A 19,716-nucleotide genomic window follows, 5' to 3' on the forward strand; every position below is an offset into this window, starting at 1 on the left:
ATTTTGATACAGGAGGGAAAAAAATGAAGAGGAAGAAGAAGAAAAGGCAAAATAAAGAGGAGAGGAGGAGAAGCAGATAGACAGGAGGAGTGAAGGAAAGGAAGAATAAAGAAAATGTAGGATGGATGAAAGAATCACAGAATCACAGAATTGTCTAGGTTGGAAGAGACCTCGAGATCATCGAGTCCAACCTCTGACCTAACACTAACAAGTCCTGCACTTAACCATATCGCTAAGCTCAACAACTAAACGTCTTTTAAAGACCTCCAGGGATGGTGACTCCACCACTTCCCTGGGCAGCCCATTCCAATGCCTCACAACCCTCTCAGTAAAGAAGTTCTAATATCCAACCTAAAACACCCCTGGCGCAACCTTAGCCCGTTCCCCATCGCCCTGTCACCAGGCACGTGGGAGAAGAGACCAACCGCCACCTCTCTACAGCCTCCTTCAATGTACTTATAAAGAGCGATAAGATTGCCCCTGAGCCTCCTTTTCTCCAGGCTGAACAAACCCAGCTCCCTCACCCACTCCTCGTAGGACTTGTTCTCCAGACCCCTCATCAGCTTCAAAAGAAGTAAGAGAATAGGAAAGAAGGCACTGAAAGGATGAAAGAAGTAAAAGAAGAGGAAAGACGCCACTGAAAGGATGAAAGAAGGAACTGGAAGAGAGGTAGAGAACAAATGAGGGAAGAATCTAAGAGAAAGAGTTACAGAAGAAAGAAGTCAAGAAGAATGCAGGCAAGCAAGAAGCAACCAAGACTGAGAATGGAAGAGAAACAAAGAAGGAAAGAGAAATAGAAGGAAGGAAAGGAAGCAAGAAAGAAATGAAAAGATGGAAATTTAGGAAAATACGGAAAGGAAGGAAGCAAAGAAGCAAAGACAGAAGGAGGAAAGAAGTGAAAGATGGATACTGATGAAAGAAGGAAAGAAGACGTTCAGAAGAAATTGGGCAAGCAAGAAAGCAAGCAAGACAGAGAATGAAGGAGAAGCAAAGGAGGAGGGAGACGGGAAAGGAAGCAAGGAGCCAAGGAGGAGCCTTCATCGGCGTGGTGCGCGCAGGGCTGACAGCCGGTCAGTGTGCGGGGAGCACCGTGTGGAGTGCAGCAGTGTGGAGCTGTTACCCACTGATTGGCGAAAGAAGGAACAAAGTGAAAGAAGGAAAAACGTGACAGAAGGAAAGAAGTGAAAGAAGGAAAAGGGAGAAAGAAGTGAAAAAGTATGCATGCAGAAGAAAGCATTCAAGCAAGAAGCAAGCAGGAAAGCAAGCGAGAGAGAGAATGGAGGAGAAGCAAAGTAGGAGAGAGACGGGAAAGGAAGCAAGCGAGGGCTGGGAGGAGCCGGGCGGTGTGCGGGGAGCGGCGTGTGGAGCGCGGCGCTGCGGGGCTGTTGCCCCCTGGTTAACGCTGCTGTCTCGGGCTGTGCTGGGGTGGGTGTCGGCGCCGTGTCCGTGGTGTGTCCCGCGAGTGGCGGGGGTGTCCTGTCCCGCGCGGCGGTGTCGGTGTCGCTGTCGTGCTGTCGGCGGCGGGCGCGAGTGAGGCGTCGGAGCACACGGTGTCGCTGCAGGCTCAGGAACGGCGCGGGAGCGGCGGGAGGGCGGCTCCGCCCCGGGGCGGCGGGAAGGGCGGCTGTGCGCGCGGGGGGAGCGGCGCGGGGCGGGCAGGAGAGCGGCGGCGGCGGCGTTGGGAGCCGTGCGGGGCGCGGGCGGCGGCGGCGGCCATGGTGGTGTGCGTGCGGGCCGTGGTGCGGGTGCTGGTGCTGCAGGCGGCCTGGGCGCTGGGCGGCGGGCAGGTGCGCTACTCGGTGCCGGAGGAAGCCAAGGGCGGCACGGTGGTGGGGCGGCTGGCGCAGGACCTGGGCCTGGAGGCGGGCGAGGCGGAGGCGCGGCGGCTGCGGCTGGTGGCGCAGGGCCGGCGGGCGAGCGTGGAGGTGAGCGGGGCGAGCGGGGCGCTGGTGGTGAGCTCGCGGCTGGACCGGGAGGAGCTGTGCGGGAAGAGCGCGCCCTGCGCCCTGCGCCTGGAGGTGCTGCTGGAGCGGCCGCTGCGCGTCTTCCACGTGGAGGTGGAGGTCACCGACATCAACGACAATGCGCCGCTCTTCCCCGCCGCCACCAAGAACCTCAGCATCGCGGAATTGTCGCTGCCGGGATCCCGTTTCCCGCTGGAGGGCGCGTCGGATGCGGATATCGGAGCCAACGCGCAGCTCTCCTATACCCTCAGCCCCAGCGAGCACTTCGCTCTGGATTTACAGCGGAGTGAAGAACATCTTGAATCGCTGTTCCTGGTGCTGACGAAAGGTTTGGACCGCGAGTCGTTGGCCGAGCACCGTCTGGTGCTGACGGCGATTGATGGGGGCAGGCCGGCTCTGACAGGCACGGTGGAGCTGTTGGTGTCGGTGCTGGATGCGAACGACAACGCGCCCCAGTTCAACCAGTCGGTCTATAAAGTGAGGCTGCCCGAGGACTCGGTGGAGGGCACTCTCGTGGCGCACGTGGGTGCCACGGACCCGGACGAAGGAATTAATCACGAGTTCTCGTTCAGCATCGTCAGTTTAGTTCCTGCTACCAAGAGAGATGTCTTCAGCATTGATCCGATGTCGGGGGAGATCCGTCTGCGGGGACCTTTGGACTTTGAAGAAGTGCGTTTTTATGAATTACAAATCGCGGCGAGAGACAACGGCGTTCCGCCGCTGTCGGGTCACTGCAAGGTGGTGGTGGAGGTGCTGGACGTGAACGACAACGCGCCCGAGGTGTGGGTGACGTCGCTGTCGGTGCCGGTGCCCGAGGACGCGTCGGTGGGGACGGTGGTGGCGCTGCTGAGCGTGTCGGACCGGGACTCGGGGGCGAACGGGCGGGTGCGCTGCGCGGTGTGGCCGCCGGCGCCGTTCGGGCTGGTGGCGACGTTCGCGGGCTCGTACTCGCTGGTGCTGCGGGAGGCGCTGGACCGGGAGCGGGTGTCGGAGTACGAGGTGGAGGTGCGGGCGGAGGACGGCGGGGCGCCGCCGCTGCGCGCCAGCCGCGGGCTGCGGGTGCCGGTGTCGGACGTGAACGACAACGCGCCGGCGTTCGCGCAGGCCGTGTACACGGTGCTGGCGCGGGAGAACAACGCGGCGGGCGCGGAGCTGGCGCGGCTGTGGGCGCGGGACCCGGACGAGGCGGGCAACGGGCGCGTGAGCTACTCGGTGGCGGAGGGCGGCGCGGGCGCGGGCGCGGGGTCGGGGTCGGGGTCGGGGTGGCGTCCGGCGTCGAGCTACGTGTCGGTGGACGCGGAGAGCGGGCGTCTGTGGGCGCTGCGTCCCCTGGACTACGAGGAGCTGCAGGTGCTGCAGTTCGAGGTGCGTGCGGTGGACGCGGGCGAGCCGCCGCTGTGCGGCAACGCCACGGTGCAGCTGTTCGTGGTGGACGAGAACGACAACGCGCCGGCGCTGCTGCCGCCTGCCGGCGGCGGGCCGGGGCCCTGGGCTGCGGGCGAGGCGTCGGCGTCGGCGTCGGCGCCGGGGTCGCTGTGGGCGTGGGCGGCGTGGGGGGCGCCGGCGGGGCAGGTGGTGGCGAAGATCCGCGCGGTGGACGCGGACTCGGGCTACAACGCGTGGCTGCGCTACGAGCTGTGGGAGCCGCGGGGCAAGGGCCCGTTCCGCGTGGGGCTGTACAGCGGCGAGGTGAGCACGGCGCGGGCGCTGGAGGAGGCGGACGGCCCGCGGCAGAGGCTGCTGATCGTGGTGCGGGACCACGGGGAGCCGTCGCGCTCGGCCACGGCCACGCTGAGCGTGTCGCTGGTGGAGGGCGCCGAGGCGGCGCTGTCGGCGGCGGCGGCGGGGGCGTCGTCGTCGGGGGCGGGTGTGCGGCCGGCGGCGGGCGCGGAGGGCGGCGCGGCGGCGGCGGCGACGAACGTGTGGCTGGTGGTGGCCATCTGCGCGGTGTCGAGCCTGTTCCTGCTGGCGGTGGTGCTGTACGGGGCGTCGCGCTGGGCGCCGCGGGCGGCCGTGCTGGCGGGGCCCGGGCCGGCCACGCTGGTGTGCGCCAGCGAGGTGGGCAGCTGGTCGTACTCGCAGCGCCAGAGCCGGAGCCTGTGCGTGGCGGACGGCGCGGGCAAGAGCGACCTGATGGTTTTCAGCCCCAACTGCCCGCCGCCGCCCGGCCCCGCGGCAGAAAACGCTTCTGCCGAGAAGGGACCTTCGCTCTCCCCGTACTCCTCAGGCACGGTAGGTTGCCCCTTGTTTTTTTATTTTTTTTTCTTTACCACTTCTTGTGTTTTGTTTTCCGATGATATTTCACGGTACGTAGGTCATTGAAACGATGTGCTTGTGGAAGTAATTTTACAAGGTGTTTCATCACAACATGGTCTCTGCCAATCCTGTTGGTTACTGTTGTGTAACATTTCTGAATGTTACTGTTTCTGAAGAAGGACTGCAGTTCAGGAAGAGTTGGTCTGGTTGTGACTATGCAGCAGGCACTATTGAAAGCCCTTTAAGTAGCTGACTGTTGGGCCTACTGTTGTTACGTTGTTACGTAGCATTTCTGTTTGAGACTGTTGAAGGACTGCAACCCAGGAAGGACCACCATGGTCTGGTTGTGACTGTGCACCTGGTACTACTGAAAGCTCTGTACAAAGCTGAATGCTATGTCTACTGTAGTTGTTATTTTGTTTTCTTCAGGGCTATTCTGAAAACCTCTTGTTTAGTTGGAAAACCAGAACAGTCTTGGCCTCATTTTTTCGGATAAGTGATGCTGTGAAGTCCTCTATCCATGCTGCATGCTGTAAAGCTCTTGTACTGTCTGACACCAATGCCATGATGTTTGTGTCTCACTCCTTCACCAACAGGGTTGTCATCTCTCAGAATGAAGTCAATACCCATTGATGTTAGCTGTCATTACATCTCTTTTTGAAAGAGGCACAGTGGCCTGTTTGGTGTTATTCCAGGGAATCTGCAAGTGAATCTGCAAGATGGTCCCTGTGCATATGGGACCATTGGCAGGCTTTTGCAGGTTTCAGATCTCCATTGCTGGGAAGGGTCTGTGAAAGTTGGAGTGAGCATTGTGTTGGGAAGGGAAAGTGTGTCACCTGGCGGAGGTGAATGTGGCAATGGCACTGAATGGGACCTGGCCTTATTCTGAACCATGACCTCTGGGGGGAAGTACCACTGCCTCAGAGTAAAGAGAATCAATAGACTGATTTGCATGCCATAAGTGTAAAAGAAGATGTGCCTACTTGTGTTGAAAACACACATTCGAGAATGGGGGATCAAGGGTGTCTAAAGTGAATGCTGAGGCAAAAGGGCCTCAGAGTGTTCCTGGTTAGGACCATTTGCCAGGCTCCAAGAAACACGATTTGAAGGTCTTGCATATGTTGAGGATTGTATGTGGGATTGAAATGTCCAGAATATCATTTGAGGTTATATGCCTTGTGAGAATTTTCACTGCATCAGTTGTGAATCCCTCTCTCTCCTCTGGGTTGTGTTGAGCAAGATGGAAAAAAATGACTTATTGCAGAGAAGTGGACCAGGAAGTGGAGTGGGTGATTTCCCTTGAAAAAGGGATTTGTTGTCGTTGGGTGGAGGGCTGAAGTTGAGTTAGATGATGTTGCAGGGGGCCTTGTCTTGTGCAGGTGAAAATATATCAGAGGAAGTGAGTCTGACTCCTTCCCTATCCTGTTGTTGCTCAGCTTCTGTGTAGATCTGCAGTTGCTCGTGATCACTATGCCTCTGCTCTCGGCAAGGCATGCCGGTTTCCCCTGTCTTTTTCTATGCTCCTTGAAGATAGATAAACTTTTCCACTCTGTTTACTGCCAGAAACTCATTGTTAAAAGGGGAAGATGCAGCAAAAATCACATAATATTTATCCCATTTTGAGCATGCTTTTTGTGTAGTTTGCAATAGAGAGGTAGAAGAGCAGAGCACAAGGACAGAGCAACAAACAAAGCAACAGAGAACTGTTCTTTTGGATCCGGCAAAGTGTTTTGTTAGAGGACAGCTTCAGAGGATCTGACTGTGCCAGTTATATGCATTCTGTGGTGATCGGCCTGTCCTGTGTCCTGGGAGTGCTGGTAAATGTGATCGGATGATTTCCTTGTGCCCAGCTCATGCTCATTGCAGCTGGGGGCAGTTGGTGGGTTGTCTGATGCTCATGAGACAGCGATGTTGGAGTCTTCCTACTTTTCACACAAGTCTTGTAATGGAATGGGAGATGGGAGAACACTTTTGGTGTTCTACTCATTCTACTTCCACTGCACTGCTATTCCTTTTTATGGAATTGTTGTGTGTAATCCCCTTATGATGTTTTTTTAACTGTTGCAAATATGTTGATCCCCTCAGTTACTGGTTTGGAACTTCTTATGCAGGCTAGCTGTTCAGTGTTTGATTTTTTTTTTTCTTCTGGTAGAATAAAATCTGTGCCGATCGTGCTTAGTGCTTTCACAACATGGGCTCCCGAAATCCTGTTTCTTAATGGTGTACAGCATTTCCACCTGAGATTGCTGAAGGAGTGGATGATATGAAAAGTGGAGGTGGTCCTGTAGGCATTATTCTTTCTCATTCAGTTCATACTTGAAACCTTTTTACTTAAAATGATTTTAATGTTCGTTTGTTTGTTATTTGGTGGGTGGAGTGGTAATACCCTAATGATGTTTTTTGAAGCTTTCTATCTGTGCTGGCGTGAATCTAAGAGCTCCTCAGCTCCTGGTTTGGAAATACTCTCCTGGAGATCTGATTTCCCAGGGTGCAGGACAGAATATGCCATTAGACGACATGGAGAACAGCACATGGCACACTGTGCTCCTCTGCCAGGAGCCTCTCCGAATTCCCAGAAATTCATCTGTGATCTCTTTCTGAGGATGAGAGGCAGTGTGTTATTCATACTGCCACACAACTGACTTGCTCTTGTGTGTTTGGAGGCTTTGCCTGATGTTTTCTCTGAGGATCCCCTTCTTGCATATGGATGAAGCTCGAGTAAGCTGAGAGCATGTCAGTGTGGTTTATGTAGGATGGGACCTGGGGGGTCTCAAAGGAAGCAAATGGGGATGTCAAGGCCATGCGTGAAGAATGATGAGCTTCTTGAGGGCCCTGTGCAGTCAAGTTCTGCATGTCCTCACTCCCCGTTGTTCTTGTGGCATTCCTGCTTGTGAAGACATCTGCCATAGGTGCCTTTAACCATGTCTGCCTGAATGTGGAGTATTGTTGCTCAAGCAGGAGCTTTTCCCACTACTGACAATTCTTCTCGAGTTGTCGGAAGTTCCCCAAGATATTCCCTCTGCTCGTATTTTTGGGAGGGACAGGAAGAAGTGCTGTTTGTATTCTCAGTGTTGTCCAGACCTTGTGGTCCAATGAAATGGGATGGGATCCTTTGGTTTTCTTCTCTCCTGTAACGAAAATGTCCCACTCACCACTCTGCTGTTTTTCTTCTCTCATATTGGAAATCTGTTGGTAATAGTGGATGAGATGTAGTCTGCTGAGTTGAGGCTGCTGCCAGAGAAGAGACACTTGGACATTTGGCTGTGAGTGTGGGTGCTGGCTTCTGCACTGTTGAGAGTGGAGGTTGTCGTTGAGAGCATGTCATTGGCTTTCAGGTCTGCCTCTTGCTTCCCATGTGATAGGATCTTAAGGCACGTCATGTTGAAGATGGCACATGGACGTCCGTGGTTTCCTTGCTGAGAGCGGGAAGAACACTGCAGTTAGTTGAGGCTGGTGAGGGCCTCATCCTGTGAAGGTCTGTCTGCCTCCAAGGAAGGCATTTTGGGTCAATTCCTGGCCTGATGTTCCAGGGCCTCCCCAGTCTCTACATAGAGTTTTGTTTTTGTATGCCCACTTGGTTTTCCTTCATCTCACTGTTCTGTACCATAGGCCTGGTTTTTCAGCAGTCTGTCAGATGGCCTTTGACTCCTGTGTTCCTGAGCATGAGGAGTGGCTGCTCCAGCAGAAGCTGTGTAAATGTCCATCAGGCCAGCTTTCACCAGTTTCATCAGAGATTGCTGAGCCAGTGCAAAGGCTTGAGATTGCCGTTTGCGCAGGGTGGAAGATCCTGGCAGTGGTGAGAGAAGTTGAGGCTGTGCAGAAGGTGATGCTCAGAGGTGGGTTTGGAGCTGTACTGTGTCTGCGGGCTGGAGCATCGTCCAGGTGTTGTGGCAGAGATTTTGTGAACTCCTTTTTGAGAAGGAGTGATCATTTGGCAATGGGCAGGATGGTGTTGAGTAGGAAAATAAGCGTGTTTGTGGGAAATGGTGATGCTGGATGGAAGCTGCAGTGTGGCCTTTGCCAAGAAGTGGGGAGGAGTGGAAGAAGTGCTCTCCATGTTTATGCTGTTGGCAAATCTTGTGTTTCAATTAGCTTGAATGGGATACTTTTCAATTTATTTATTTATTTATTTATTTATTTATTTATTTATTTGCTTATTTATTTATTTTTACTCTCCTGTATGATGGTTTCCTGTGTGACAGCCATGTGTCAGGGAGGTACATCACAGTTTCCCACAACTGGGGAGCTTTTGCTAAGCTTGATGATTTCTCTTGAGTCTAGCTTCCCTAGAAATCACTGAAGATTTGAAATGAAAATTTCTCTTTGAAACCAATTATCCATCCATGAATCTGTTACTTTTTCTGAGCATGCAATCGCATGCAACTGCTGATGGTGCTGGTAAGTTGTTCATATGCAAAAATTATGTTTGGGAGACAGACAGGTGTCTATTTTTTTGCAGTTTAGTTGTGTTCCCTTTATGTTGGGAACCACTGGGAAGTATCCCTTCCCATGGTGTCTGTGTGGAGGGAGAAATAGAGGAAATTTCTAAGGAGATGTGATGGGGTGGGTGTATTCGTTGTGCACTTGACTTCCCCTCAGTCTTTGTACTTGCATTGTTGGCCTCAGTGGAGTTGGTGCATCTCTTGTAATACGTCTCATTCCAAAAAGTGAACATGTATAGGGGAGCAATTTGTGGTGTCGAGTGATTTCATAGGTGTCCCACATCTGAAGGAAAGTTTTTCCATCCAGCTTCCTGGGGAATCTGTAACAATGTTTGATGAAATCATCCTTTATAAGCAATTCTCCTGTCATTGAAGTTCTTTTTTTAATAAAGGTAAGTGGCTCCTGCCCAAATAATGTGCTTTCAAGAGAGCAATGCACAATTTTTGCTATTTAACTGCAATATGTTTATGTTGGGTGGATGGAACGTATCCTGGGTAATGGCTGTAGTTTTAGAGCAGCAGAGCCCTGCTGCCTGATCTTGTTCCTTTCCTGTTGCTTCCCATCACAGCGTGAGCAGGTGGCAGGACAGCCATGAAAGGCTGCAGTTTGTGAAAGTGAGTGAAAGACTCACCTGAGCTGTATGGAGGTCTTGGTGCCTGTTTGCAGTGGGCATCCAGGTCCTCTGGTGTGCAGTGGCTCATGAGAGAAATTCCTGCGGAGACATGATCCTGCTGAGTGCTAAGGATGGTGTACAGAGCAGAATGGAAGGTGGTGAGGAAGAGGAAGAAGAGGTGTTGCTTCAGAGCATGTCTGAGTTTGATTGGAAGAGTGATGCAGGCATTTGGAAAGCATTTTGAGAATGGAAGAAAAAAAAAAAAGGAAAAGTAAAGAGAAGAGGAGAGGAAGAGAAGCAGATGGATTGAAGGAGTGAAAGAAAGAAAGGAAGCATGAAGATACTGTAGGATGACTGAAAGAAGTAAGAGAAAAGGAAAGAAGGAACTGAAAGGATGAATCAAGTAAAAAAGAAGGACGTTACTGAAAGAATGAAAGAACTGGAAGAGAGGTAGAGAAAGAGTGAAGAAAGAACATGACAGAAAGCACAACAGAAGGAAGGAAGACATTGAGAAGAATGTAGGCAAGCAAGAAGCAACCAAGACTGAGAATGGAAGCAAAACAAAAGAGGAAAGAGAAATAGAAGGAAGGAAAGGAAACACGAAAGAAATGAGAGGAAGGAAATTTAGGAAAATACAGAAAGGAGGGAAGCAAAGAAGCAAAGATGGAAGGAGGAAAGAAGTGAAAGATGGATAGTAGTGAAAGTTGGAAAGAAGACATTGAGAAGAAAATATGCAAGCAAAAGAAGCAAGCAAGACAGTGAATGTAGTAAAAGAAAAGGAGAAGAGAGATGGGGGGATGTTGTCCTCATGAGTGCTGAGGAACCCTGTACAGAGCTCAATGAAAGGCCATGAGGAAGCTGAAGAAGAGAGCTTGGCTGGGGTCATGTCTGTGCTTGATGGTGCACTTGATGTTGTAGGCATTTGGACAGTGTTTTGATAAAGGAGGGGAAAAAAGTGAAGGAAGACGAAAAAAGGGCAAGGAGGGAAATGGAAAGGTTATGAAGGCTAATATAAGGAAGGGAAACATGAGAAGTAAAGAGGAGAGGAAGAGAAGCAGATGAATAGAAGGAGTGAAGGAAAGAAGGAAACCAGGAATAAGTTGTAAAACTGAAAGAAGAAATTGAAAGACTGAAAGAAAATATAAGAAAAAAGAGGAAGGGGCATAGAAAGAAAAAGGAAAAAGAAATCGAATTAAAAAATAAACAAATGAATAACGATGGAAAAAAAGTAAGAATGAAGGTATGTCAAGAAGGACTGAAGTTGCAGAAAGAAGGAAAGAAGTGAAAAAAGAAAAGAAGATGTCTAGAAGAACGTAGGCAAGGAAGAAGCAAGTAGGAAAGCAAGCAAGAGAGAGAATGGAGGAAAAGCAAAGGAGGAGAGAGACGAGAAAGAAAGGAAGGAAGGAAGCAAGCGAGAAAAGAATCAAGGAGGAGCCTTCGTCGGTGTAATGCGTGCAGGGCTGGCAGCCTGTCGATATGCAAGGAGTGGCATGTGGAGCGCACACACCGCTGCAGACGGACAAGAAGACTGAAAGGAAGTAAAAGAAAAAACGAAGTAACATGGGAATAAAAAAGGAAGAAGAAATCGAATGAAAAAAAATAAAATAAAGGAATCATAAAGGAACAGAGAGAAAGAATGAGATATATGAAGAAGAAAATAAGGTTCAGAAAGAAGGGAAAAAAAAGAACGAAGGGAAAGAAGTAATAGCGAGAATGAAGGAACAAAGTGAAAGAAGGAAAAAAGTGAAAGAAGGAAAGAAATGGAAAAAAGGAAAAGGGAGAAAAAAAGGAACGCAGTATGCATGCAGAAGAAAGCATGCAAACAAGAAGGAAGCAGGAAAGCAAGCAAGAGGAGAAGCAATGGAGGAGAAAAAAGGAGGAGAAGGACGGGAAAGGAAGCAAGCAAGGGCTGGAAGCCAGTCAGTGTGCGGGGAGCTGTCTCGGGCTGTGCTGGGGTGGGTGTCGGCGCCGTGTCCGTGGTGTGTCCCGCGAGTGGCGGGGTTGTCCTGTCCCGCGCGGCGGTGTCGGTGTCGCTGTCGTGCTGTCGGCGGCGGGCGCGAGTGAGGCGTCGGAGCACACGGTGTCGCTGCAGGCTCAGGAACGGCGCGGGAGCGGCGGGAGGGCGGCTCCGCCCCGGGGCGGCGGGAAGGGCGGCTGTGCGCGCGGGGGGAGCGGCGCGGGGCGGGCAGGAGAGCGGCGGCGGCGGCGTTGGGAGCCGTGCGGGGCGCGGGCGGCGGCGGCGGCCATGGTGGTGTGCGTGCGGGCCGTGGTGCGGGTGCTGGTGCTGCAGGCGGCCTGGGCGCTGGGCGGCGGGCAGGTGCGCTACTCGGTGCCGGAGGAAGCCAAGGGCGGCACGGTGGTGGGGCGGCTGGCGCAGGACCTGGGCCTGGAGGCGGGCGAGGCGGAGGCGCGGCGGCTGCGGCTGGTGGCGCAGGGCCGGCGGGCGAGCGTGGAGGTGAGCGGGGCGAGCGGGGCGCTGGTGGTGAGCTCGCGGCTGGACCGGGAGGAGCTGTGCGGGAAGAGCGCGCCCTGCGCCCTGCGCCTGGAGGTGCTGCTGGAGCGGCCGCTGCGCGTCTTCCACGTGGAGGTGGAGGTCACCGACATCAACGACAATGCCCCGCTCTTCCCCGTGGAAGAGGAAGCATTTAATATCGCGGAATCGTCGCTGCCGGGATCCCGTTTCCCGCTGGAGGGCGCGTCGGATGCGGATATCGGAGCCAACGCGCAGCTTTCCTATACGCTCAGCCCCAGCGAGCACTTCGCTCTGGAATTAGAAAAAGAAAATGAACGGAATATCGTTCCTTACCTTGTATTAAAGAAATCTCTGGACCGCGAGTCGTTGGCCGAGCACCGTCTGGTGCTGACGGCGATTGATGGGGGCAGGCCGGCACTGACAGGCACGGTGGAGCTGTTGGTGTCGGTGCTGGATGCGAACGACAACGCGCCCCAGTTCAACCAGTCGGTCTATAAAGTGCAGGTACTGGAAAGTGCAGCGGAGGGGACTTTGGTGGCTCGGGTCGGCGCCACAGACCCAGACGAGGGAATTAACAGTGAAGTGACTTACACCGCGACGAAGTTCACTCCCCAGAGTGGAAAGCATTTGATTTCGGTTAATCCGCAGACGGGGGAGATCCGACTCGTCGGTCCCCTGGACTTTGAGGAAGTCACTGTATTTGACTTTAGCATTGAGGCGAAAGACAAGGGGACGCCCTCATTATCAGGACACTGCAGAGTGGAGCTGGAGGTGCTGGACGTGAACGACAACGCGCCCGAGGTGTGGGTGACGTCGCTGTCGGTGCCGGTGCCCGAGGACGCGTCGGTGGGGACGGTGGTGGCGCTGCTGAGCGTGTCGGACCGGGACTCGGGGGCGAACGGGCGGGTGCGCTGCGCGGTGTGGCCGCCGGCGCCGTTCGGGCTGGTGGCGACGTTCGCGGGCTCGTACTCGCTGGTGCTGCGGGAGGCGCTGGACCGGGAGCGGGTGTCGGAGTACGAGGTGGAGGTGCGGGCGGAGGACGGCGGGGCGCCGCCGCTGCGCGCCAGCCGCGGGCTGCGGGTGCCGGTGTCGGACGTGAACGACAACGCGCCGGCGTTCGCGCAGGCCGTGTACACGGTGCTGGCGCGGGAGAACAACGCGGCGGGCGCGGAGCTGGCGCGGCTGTGGGCGCGGGACCCGGACGAGGCGGGCAACGGGCGCGTGAGCTACTCGGTGGCGGAGGGCGGCGCGGGCGCGGGCGCGGGGTCGGGCGCGGGGTCGGGGTGGCGTCCGGCGTCGAGCTACGTGTCGGTGGACGCGGAGAGCGGGCGTCTGTGGGCGCTGCGGCCCCTGGACTACGAGGAGCTGCAGGTGCTGCAGTTCGAGGTGCGTGCGGTGGACGCGGGCGAGCCGCCGCTGTGCGGCAACGCCACGGTGCAGCTGTTCGTGGTGGACGAGAACGACAACGCGCCGGCGCTGCTGCCGCCTGCCGGCGGCGGGCCGGGGCCCTGGGCTGCGGGCGAGGCGTCGGCGTCGGCGTCGGCGCCGGGGTCGCTGTGGGCGTGGGCGGCGTGGGGGGCGCCGGCGGGGCAGGTGGTGGCGAAGATCCGCGCGGTGGACGCGGACTCGGGCTACAACGCGTGGCTGCGCTACGAGCTGTGGGAGCCGCGGGGCAAGGGCCCGTTCCGCGTGGGGCTGTACAGCGGCGAGGTGAGCACGGCGCGGGCGCTGGAGGAGGCGGACGGCCCGCGGCAGAGGCTGCTGATCGTGGTGCGGGACCACGGGGAGCCGTCGCGCTCGGCCACGGCCACGCTGAGCGTGTCGCTGGTGGAGGGCGCCGAGGCGGCGCTGTCGGCGGCGGCGGCGGCGGCGGGGGCGTCGTCGTCGGGGGCGGGTGTGCGGCCGGAGGAGGGCGGTGCGGCGGCGACGACGAACGTGTGGCTGGTGGTGGCCATCTGCGCGGTGTCGAGCCTGTTCCTGCTGGCGGTGGTGCTGTACGGGGCGTCGCGCTGGGCGCCGCGGGCGGCCGTGCTGGCGGGGCCCGGGCCGGCCACGCTGGTGTGCGCCAGCGAGGTGGGCAGCTGGTCGTACTCGCAGCGCCAGAGCCGGAGCCTGTGCGTGGCGGACGGCGCGGGCAAGAGCGACCTGATGGTTTTCAGCCCCAACTGCCCGCCGCCGCCCGGCCCCGCGGCAGAAAACGGTTCTGCCGAGAAGGGACCTTCACTCTCCCCATACTCCTCAGGCACGGTAGGTTGCCCCTTGTTTTTTTATTGTTTTTCTTTACCACTTCTTGTGTTTTGTTTTCCGATGGTATTTCATGGCACGTAGGTCATTGAAACGATGTGGGTGTGGAAGTAATTTTACAAGGATTTTCGTCACAACATGGTGTCTGCCAATCCTGTTGGTTACTGGTGTGTAACATTTCTGAATGTTACTGTTTCTGAAGAAGGACTGCAGTCCAGGAAGAGTTGGTCTGGTTGTGACTGTGCAGCAGACACTATTGAAAGCCCTTTAAGTAGCTGACTGTTGGGCCTACTGTTGTTACGTTGTTTTCTTCAGGGCCATTTAGGAAACACCTTGTGTAGCTGGAAAAGCAGAACAGTCTTGGCCTCATGTTTTCAGATAAGTGATGCTGTGAAGTCCTGTATCCATGCAGGATGCTGCAAAGCTCTTGTACTGTCTGACACCGATGCCATGATGTTTGTGTCTCACTCCTTTACCAACAGGGTTGTCATCTCTCAGAATGAAGTCAATACCATTGATGTTAGCTGTCATTACATCTCTTTTTGAAAGAGGCACACTGGCCTGTTTCGATGTTCTTTCAGTGGGAACTGATCTTATTCTGAAGCTCTTTCATCTTGCCCTCTTCCTCCCCCTCATCTTCTCCCTCTTCATTACCTGTGTCCTTGCTCTTTCATCTTGCCCTCTTCTCCTCCCTTTCCTTCCCCACCCCATCTCCTGGCCGCCCCCTTGTAATCGGTTGTGGCAGCCGAGTGCAACCCCCAGGTCCACGGCGTCTCGGTGTTTGTCACATGCTCGAGCTGCTAGTGCGAACAGCAGTAGGACATGAGTCTGGGGCCCAGCACGGGTCCTGCCAAGGTCTGTTGTGCCCGGAGCCCTGCTCCTGGTGTTGGGACAGGGCTCTTCTGGAAAACTCTGGTGTTGTTAGAACACCTAAACACTTGCTGACGAATGTTTTCATTGTGTTTTTTGGTCAAGATATTGTCGAGGGGTCAGGTATGATGTCTTCATTTCATGCATGATGCTGGAAAGTCATTGTACTGTCAGATGCTGATGATACTATGATATCGGTGCCTAGCACCTTCACACATACTTTTAGAAATGGGATGTGGGGCAGGTGAACACTGTTGGTGCCTGTTTAACTTATTCTACTTGTAGCCATGTATGCCTGGTGCTATTTTGGGGTATTGTCTGTAATCAGGTGGTGAAGTTAATTTTCCTCTTGTGTAGATTTAGCACCTGGACACTTTTCTCCTGGTGTTTTTGTGAAAGATGCTGTCTGTGGCAGGGTTCAGCTCTGAAGTCTGCTCTCCATTTGTGATGTTGCTTAGTTGTAGTGGTTGATGCTATTGACCCCATGCTGTTGGTGTCTTGCTATTTTTCTCAGACAGTTGTTAATAGAAAAGTGTAAAAGATCAAGTGTGTTCTATGCCCCTTGAAAATGTACAGTATTTTTTCACCAATAGATTGTTTTGGAAAGCCATGATGCAGTACGAAGCATGTTATACTTCCCCCTTTATGAGTATGCCTTTTGGGTGCTTTGGAATACGGAGGTACAAGAGCACACCGGGAGATCAGGGCAAGAAACAGAGAACTGTTTTTCTGCATCAACCAAGGCATTTTGTTCAAGGACAATTTCAGAAGATCTGACTCCAGGCTGCCCCCTCAGAAGCGGTTGTGGCAGCGAGGTGCAGCCCCTGGGCCCACGGCTGCTCAGTGCTCATCAGGTGCTTGAGCTGCGAGTGCCGACAGTGCTGTGGCCAGGGTCTGTGCCTCAGCGTGGGGCCTGGCAAGTGCTAGTGTGCTTGGATTCCTGCTCCTGCTGCCAGGACAGGGCCTTTCTGTGGACCTCACATGCTGTACAGGGTCTGCTGTGAAATCTTCTCTCAATGCATGATGGTGGAAAGTCATTCTCATGTCTGATACCTATGGTACCTCAATATTGGTGTCTTATTCCTCTTTCAAACTGTTGCAAATGTGGCATGGGGCCAGTGACCACCATTTGTGTCTGTTCAACTTGTTCTAGTTGTGTCCATGTATGCCTGTTCCTATTATTGTGCTACTGTCTGTAATCAGCTGATGACGGCATTTGCATCTCTCTATTTGTGTCTCCAAGATCTCCTCATCTCTTGCTTTGGGACATCATATTGAAACCAGTTGTTCAGTTTTTCTCAGAGAGAGTGAAATCAATGCCAATTTTCATTAGAGCTGTCATGTCATGGTCTCTGCAAGTCCCGTTGCTTACTGGTTTGAAGCAGCTCTGCTTGATACTGTTGAAGGACTGCAGGCCAGGAAGAGTCGGTCTGGTGGTGACTCTCAAGAAGGCACTATTGAAAGCCCTTTAATTAGCTGAATGACAAGCCTGCTATTATCATTGTGCAGTGTTTTGTTTTTGTTCTTGTTGAGAACTTTGTTTTTGTGTGTTTTGACTGTCCTGTCAAGAAGAAATGATGAAGGTGACATTTGGGTCTTTGGGCTTTTCTGACTGTGGATTTGTATTCCTTGTTAGGGAAGTGGCATTTCACACAGAGCTCTGCTTAGAAGTTATTACAGAGAGTCTGCCAGACATTGTGGATTTGGTACCATTGGAATATATATATATATTTTGCAGCTGTGATTGATGGGAAGGGTCTGTGAAAGCTGGAGTGATCCATGGGGTGGGAAGGGAAATGATGTAATCAGGTGGAGATGAATGTGGCAGTGGCAGTGAATGGGACCTGGCCATTCCCTGATGTGAGTGATGAAGTTGAAAAGGATCTGCATTGCTTGCCATAACAGAAGAAGAAGCGATGCCTGTTCGTGTTAAGAACGCATGTCCCAGAATGGTGGATCATGGGTGTCTAAAGCAAAGCCTGAGGGAGAATGGTCCCAGAGTGTTGCTGTGGAAGACCCTTTCCCAGACTCCAAGACACAAGATTTGAAGGTCTTCCTTAAACTGAGACAATAAGTGGTGTTGAAATGGTCTGGATGTCATTTGAGGCATATTGCCTTCCATCAGTTGTGAATCCCTCTTTCTTCTCTGGGACGTGTTGAACGAGAAGGAAAAAGTTCAGACATTGCAGAGAAGTGGGCCAGGAAGTAGAGTGGGTGATTTCCGTTGAGGAGAATTCCTTGAGGTGTGTTGTCCTTGTGTGGAGGGCTGGAATTGTGTTAGATGAAATTACAGAGAGCCTTTTCTTGTGCAGGTCAGAGTATGTCAGAGGAAGGCATTTTGACTCTCTTGCTATCCTGCTGTTGCATGGATTCTGTGTAGAGTTGTAATTGCTTGTGATCACCATTTCGCTGCTCTCTGCATGCCCTTCTTGTGCCCCCCATCTTTTTCTATGCTCTTTGAAGATACATTGACTTTTTCACTCTCTTGACCACCAGAAAGTAGTTTGTAAAGGGGAAGATGCATCTGAAACCCTGTTATACTTTTTCCCTCTATGAGTATGCCACTAGTGTGCTTTGCAATAGAGAGGTAGAAGAGCACAGCCAGAAGTCAGGAGAAGAAAGAAACTGGTTTGACGCACGAGCCAAGGTGTTTTGTTTGAGGATGGCTTCAGAGGATCTGACTGTGCCAGTTGTATGCATTCTCTGGTGACTGGCCTGTCTTGTGTCCTTGGAGTGCTGGTAAATGTAGCGTGATTGTTTCCTTGTGCCCAGCTCATGGTCATTGCAGCTGGGTGCAGTTGGAGGCTTGTCCGATGCTCATGATACAGCGATGTTGGAGTCTTGCTCCTTCACACACAGGCCTTGTAAAGAAACATGAGATAGGCGAACACCGTTGGTGTTTGTTCAACTCGTTCTTGTATGCTACCGCTGTTGGTTTTATGGACTTACAATCCCCTTATGTGTAATCCCCTTATTAGTAGTATTTTTTCTTTTTTAATTTTCACGTCTCTGTTGGCACGCATCTAGGAGGTCCTCAGCTCCTGGTTTGGAACATCTTACTGAGGCTAGTTGTTCAGTATCTGAGGTTTTCTCTAACAGAATAAAAACAATACTGGTTTTGCTTTGATCTGTCATGACATGAGGTCAACAACTGCTGTTTTACTTACACCTGAGATTGCTGAAGGAGTGCAAGACATGAAGGGTGGTGATGGTGATCCTGCAGGCACTATTCTTTGTCATACAGTGTGCCCTTGAAACCTTTCAAATGAAAATGTCTTTGGTTGCTTGTGGTTTTTTTTTTTTTTTTTTTTTTTTTTTTTTTTTTGGGTGGGGACCTTGTGAAATCTTCATGGTATGTGTGGTTCCAGAAAGATGCCTGAAACTGTAGAGCTGCTGGTGTTGTGATGTTGACACATTGCTCAGAAATGCATTCCACAGAGGCACGTGAAACAATTGTGCTCTCGTCTTTGCCTGATTATGGCCTTTAGTTTCTGAGCAGAGAAATGGTTTGACATACAGTGTCCTGATTTCCTGTGCTTTCAACATTGACAGTCGCAACCACCTCCTTCAAAAGCCCCATAACTTTTCATTGAAAGATGTAATACATACATGCAAAGAGTTGATGTTATCCATAAGAGTGCTTTGCTTGTCAACATCTGGGTTGTCCTTTCACAAAATGAAATGAGCACCCTTTGCCTTTTGGGCTGTCTCAACATCACCTTTAGGAATACAGTTCCTTATCCCCCTGTAATGTTTGCATCTGAGATTGCTGAAGCACAGAAAAGTGGAAGGGTCAGCTGCAGAGGGTGTGCTGCAGACAGTGTCTATGTGATTCGGTTTGTATGTTTCTTTGTGGTGCTTTCATTGATGGGAAGGTTCTGCAAAAGCTGGAGTCAGCCTTGGGTTGTGGTGAGCAAGTCTGGTATCTCATGGAGGTGAACATGTCAGTGGCGCTGAGTAGGACTGGGCCATTTTGGGTGTTCTCACAGTGATCTTGAGCAGGGCAATCTTCCCTTGTGTTTGCTTGCAACTTGTTGGAAGGTGGTGTTTTCCTGGGATGACCTCCCTTTTTGCAATGGAAGTGAATGACAAGGACCTTAAGGTAGCTTGTGCTGAAGGTGACACATGGACGTCCATGGTTCCCTTGCTGAGAGAAGGACGAACACTGCAGTTAGGTGAGGCTGATCAGGGCCTCATCCTGTGAAGGCTTGTCTGTCTCCATGGAAGGCAAGTTGTGTCAATCCCTGGCCCAGTGTTCCATGGCCTCCCCAGGTTCTACGTAGAGTCTTATTTTTGTTTGCCCACTTGGTTTTCCTTCATCTCACTGTTCTGTACCATAGGCCTGGTTTTGCAGCAGTCTGTCAGATGGCCTTTGTCTCCTATGTCCCTGAGCATGAGGAGTGGCTGCTCCAGCAGAAACTGCTGTAAATGTTGTCTATCGGGTCAGCTTCCTCCATTTCCATCAGAGATTGCTGAGCCAGTGCAAAACATTAAGAGTGCCGTTTGTGCAGTGAGGAAGATCCTGGGAGTGGTGGGAGAAGGTGAGGCTCTGCAGAGCCTTGGTATGTTGTTCATATGCAAAATATGTTTTTGAGAGACAGATGTATGTATTTTTTGTTGTTAAAAAAAATAATAATAAAATGAGTGAAAGACTTACCTGAGCTGTATGGAGGTCTTGGTGCCTGTTTGCAGTGGGCATCCAGGTCCTTTGGTGTGCGGTGGCTCATCAGAGAAATTCCTTGGGGGGACATGGCCATCTTGAGTGCTAAGGGATGCTGTACATAGCAGAATGGAAGGCGGTGAGGAAGATGAAGAAGAGGTCTTGCCTCAGAGCATGTCGTATCTTGATTTGA

The 19,716-nt window shown here is 52.7% G+C and overlaps 2 protein-coding genes across 3 annotated transcripts in view; both read left to right on the top strand.

The window, feature by feature from the left end:
• The window catches only part of LOC101797191 (protocadherin alpha-C2), a 167,746-nt gene that overhangs the window by 15,771 nt on the left and 132,259 nt on the right, over positions 1–19,716 (top strand). Inside the window, exon 1 of one of the 2 annotated variants that reach the window (XM_072023610.1) lies at positions 1,633–4,196. The exons of the other annotated variant lie outside the window; for it this stretch is intronic. Coding sequence (XP_071879711.1) covers positions 1,716–4,196 — 2,481 coding nt within the window. The 5' untranslated portion in view covers positions 1,633–1,715. Of the gene's footprint in view, positions 1–1,632; positions 4,197–19,716 lie in introns of those variants that run through there. 2 annotated transcript variants of the gene reach the window in all.
• On the top strand, positions 11,451–14,092 carry LOC119718329 (protocadherin alpha-2-like). Its single transcript, XM_038186304.2, has one exon. The coding sequence runs from the start codon at positions 11,522–11,524 to the stop codon at positions 14,075–14,077; it is 2,556 nt and encodes an 851-aa protein (XP_038042232.2). The 5' UTR covers positions 11,451–11,521; the 3' UTR covers positions 14,078–14,092.

The sequence above is a fragment of the Anas platyrhynchos genome, chromosome 14 (genome assembly GCF_047663525.1).
Source record: "Anas platyrhynchos isolate ZD024472 breed Pekin duck chromosome 14, IASCAAS_PekinDuck_T2T, whole genome shotgun sequence".
NCBI classification, from domain to species: domain Eukaryota; kingdom Metazoa; phylum Chordata; class Aves; order Anseriformes; family Anatidae; genus Anas; species Anas platyrhynchos.

Excerpts from the sequence above, each read along its gene's own strand:
- LOC119718329 (XM_038186304.2), top strand. The coding sequence starts at position 11,522 with ATGGTGGTGTGCGTGCGGGCCGTGGTGCGGGTGCTGGTGCTGCAGGCG.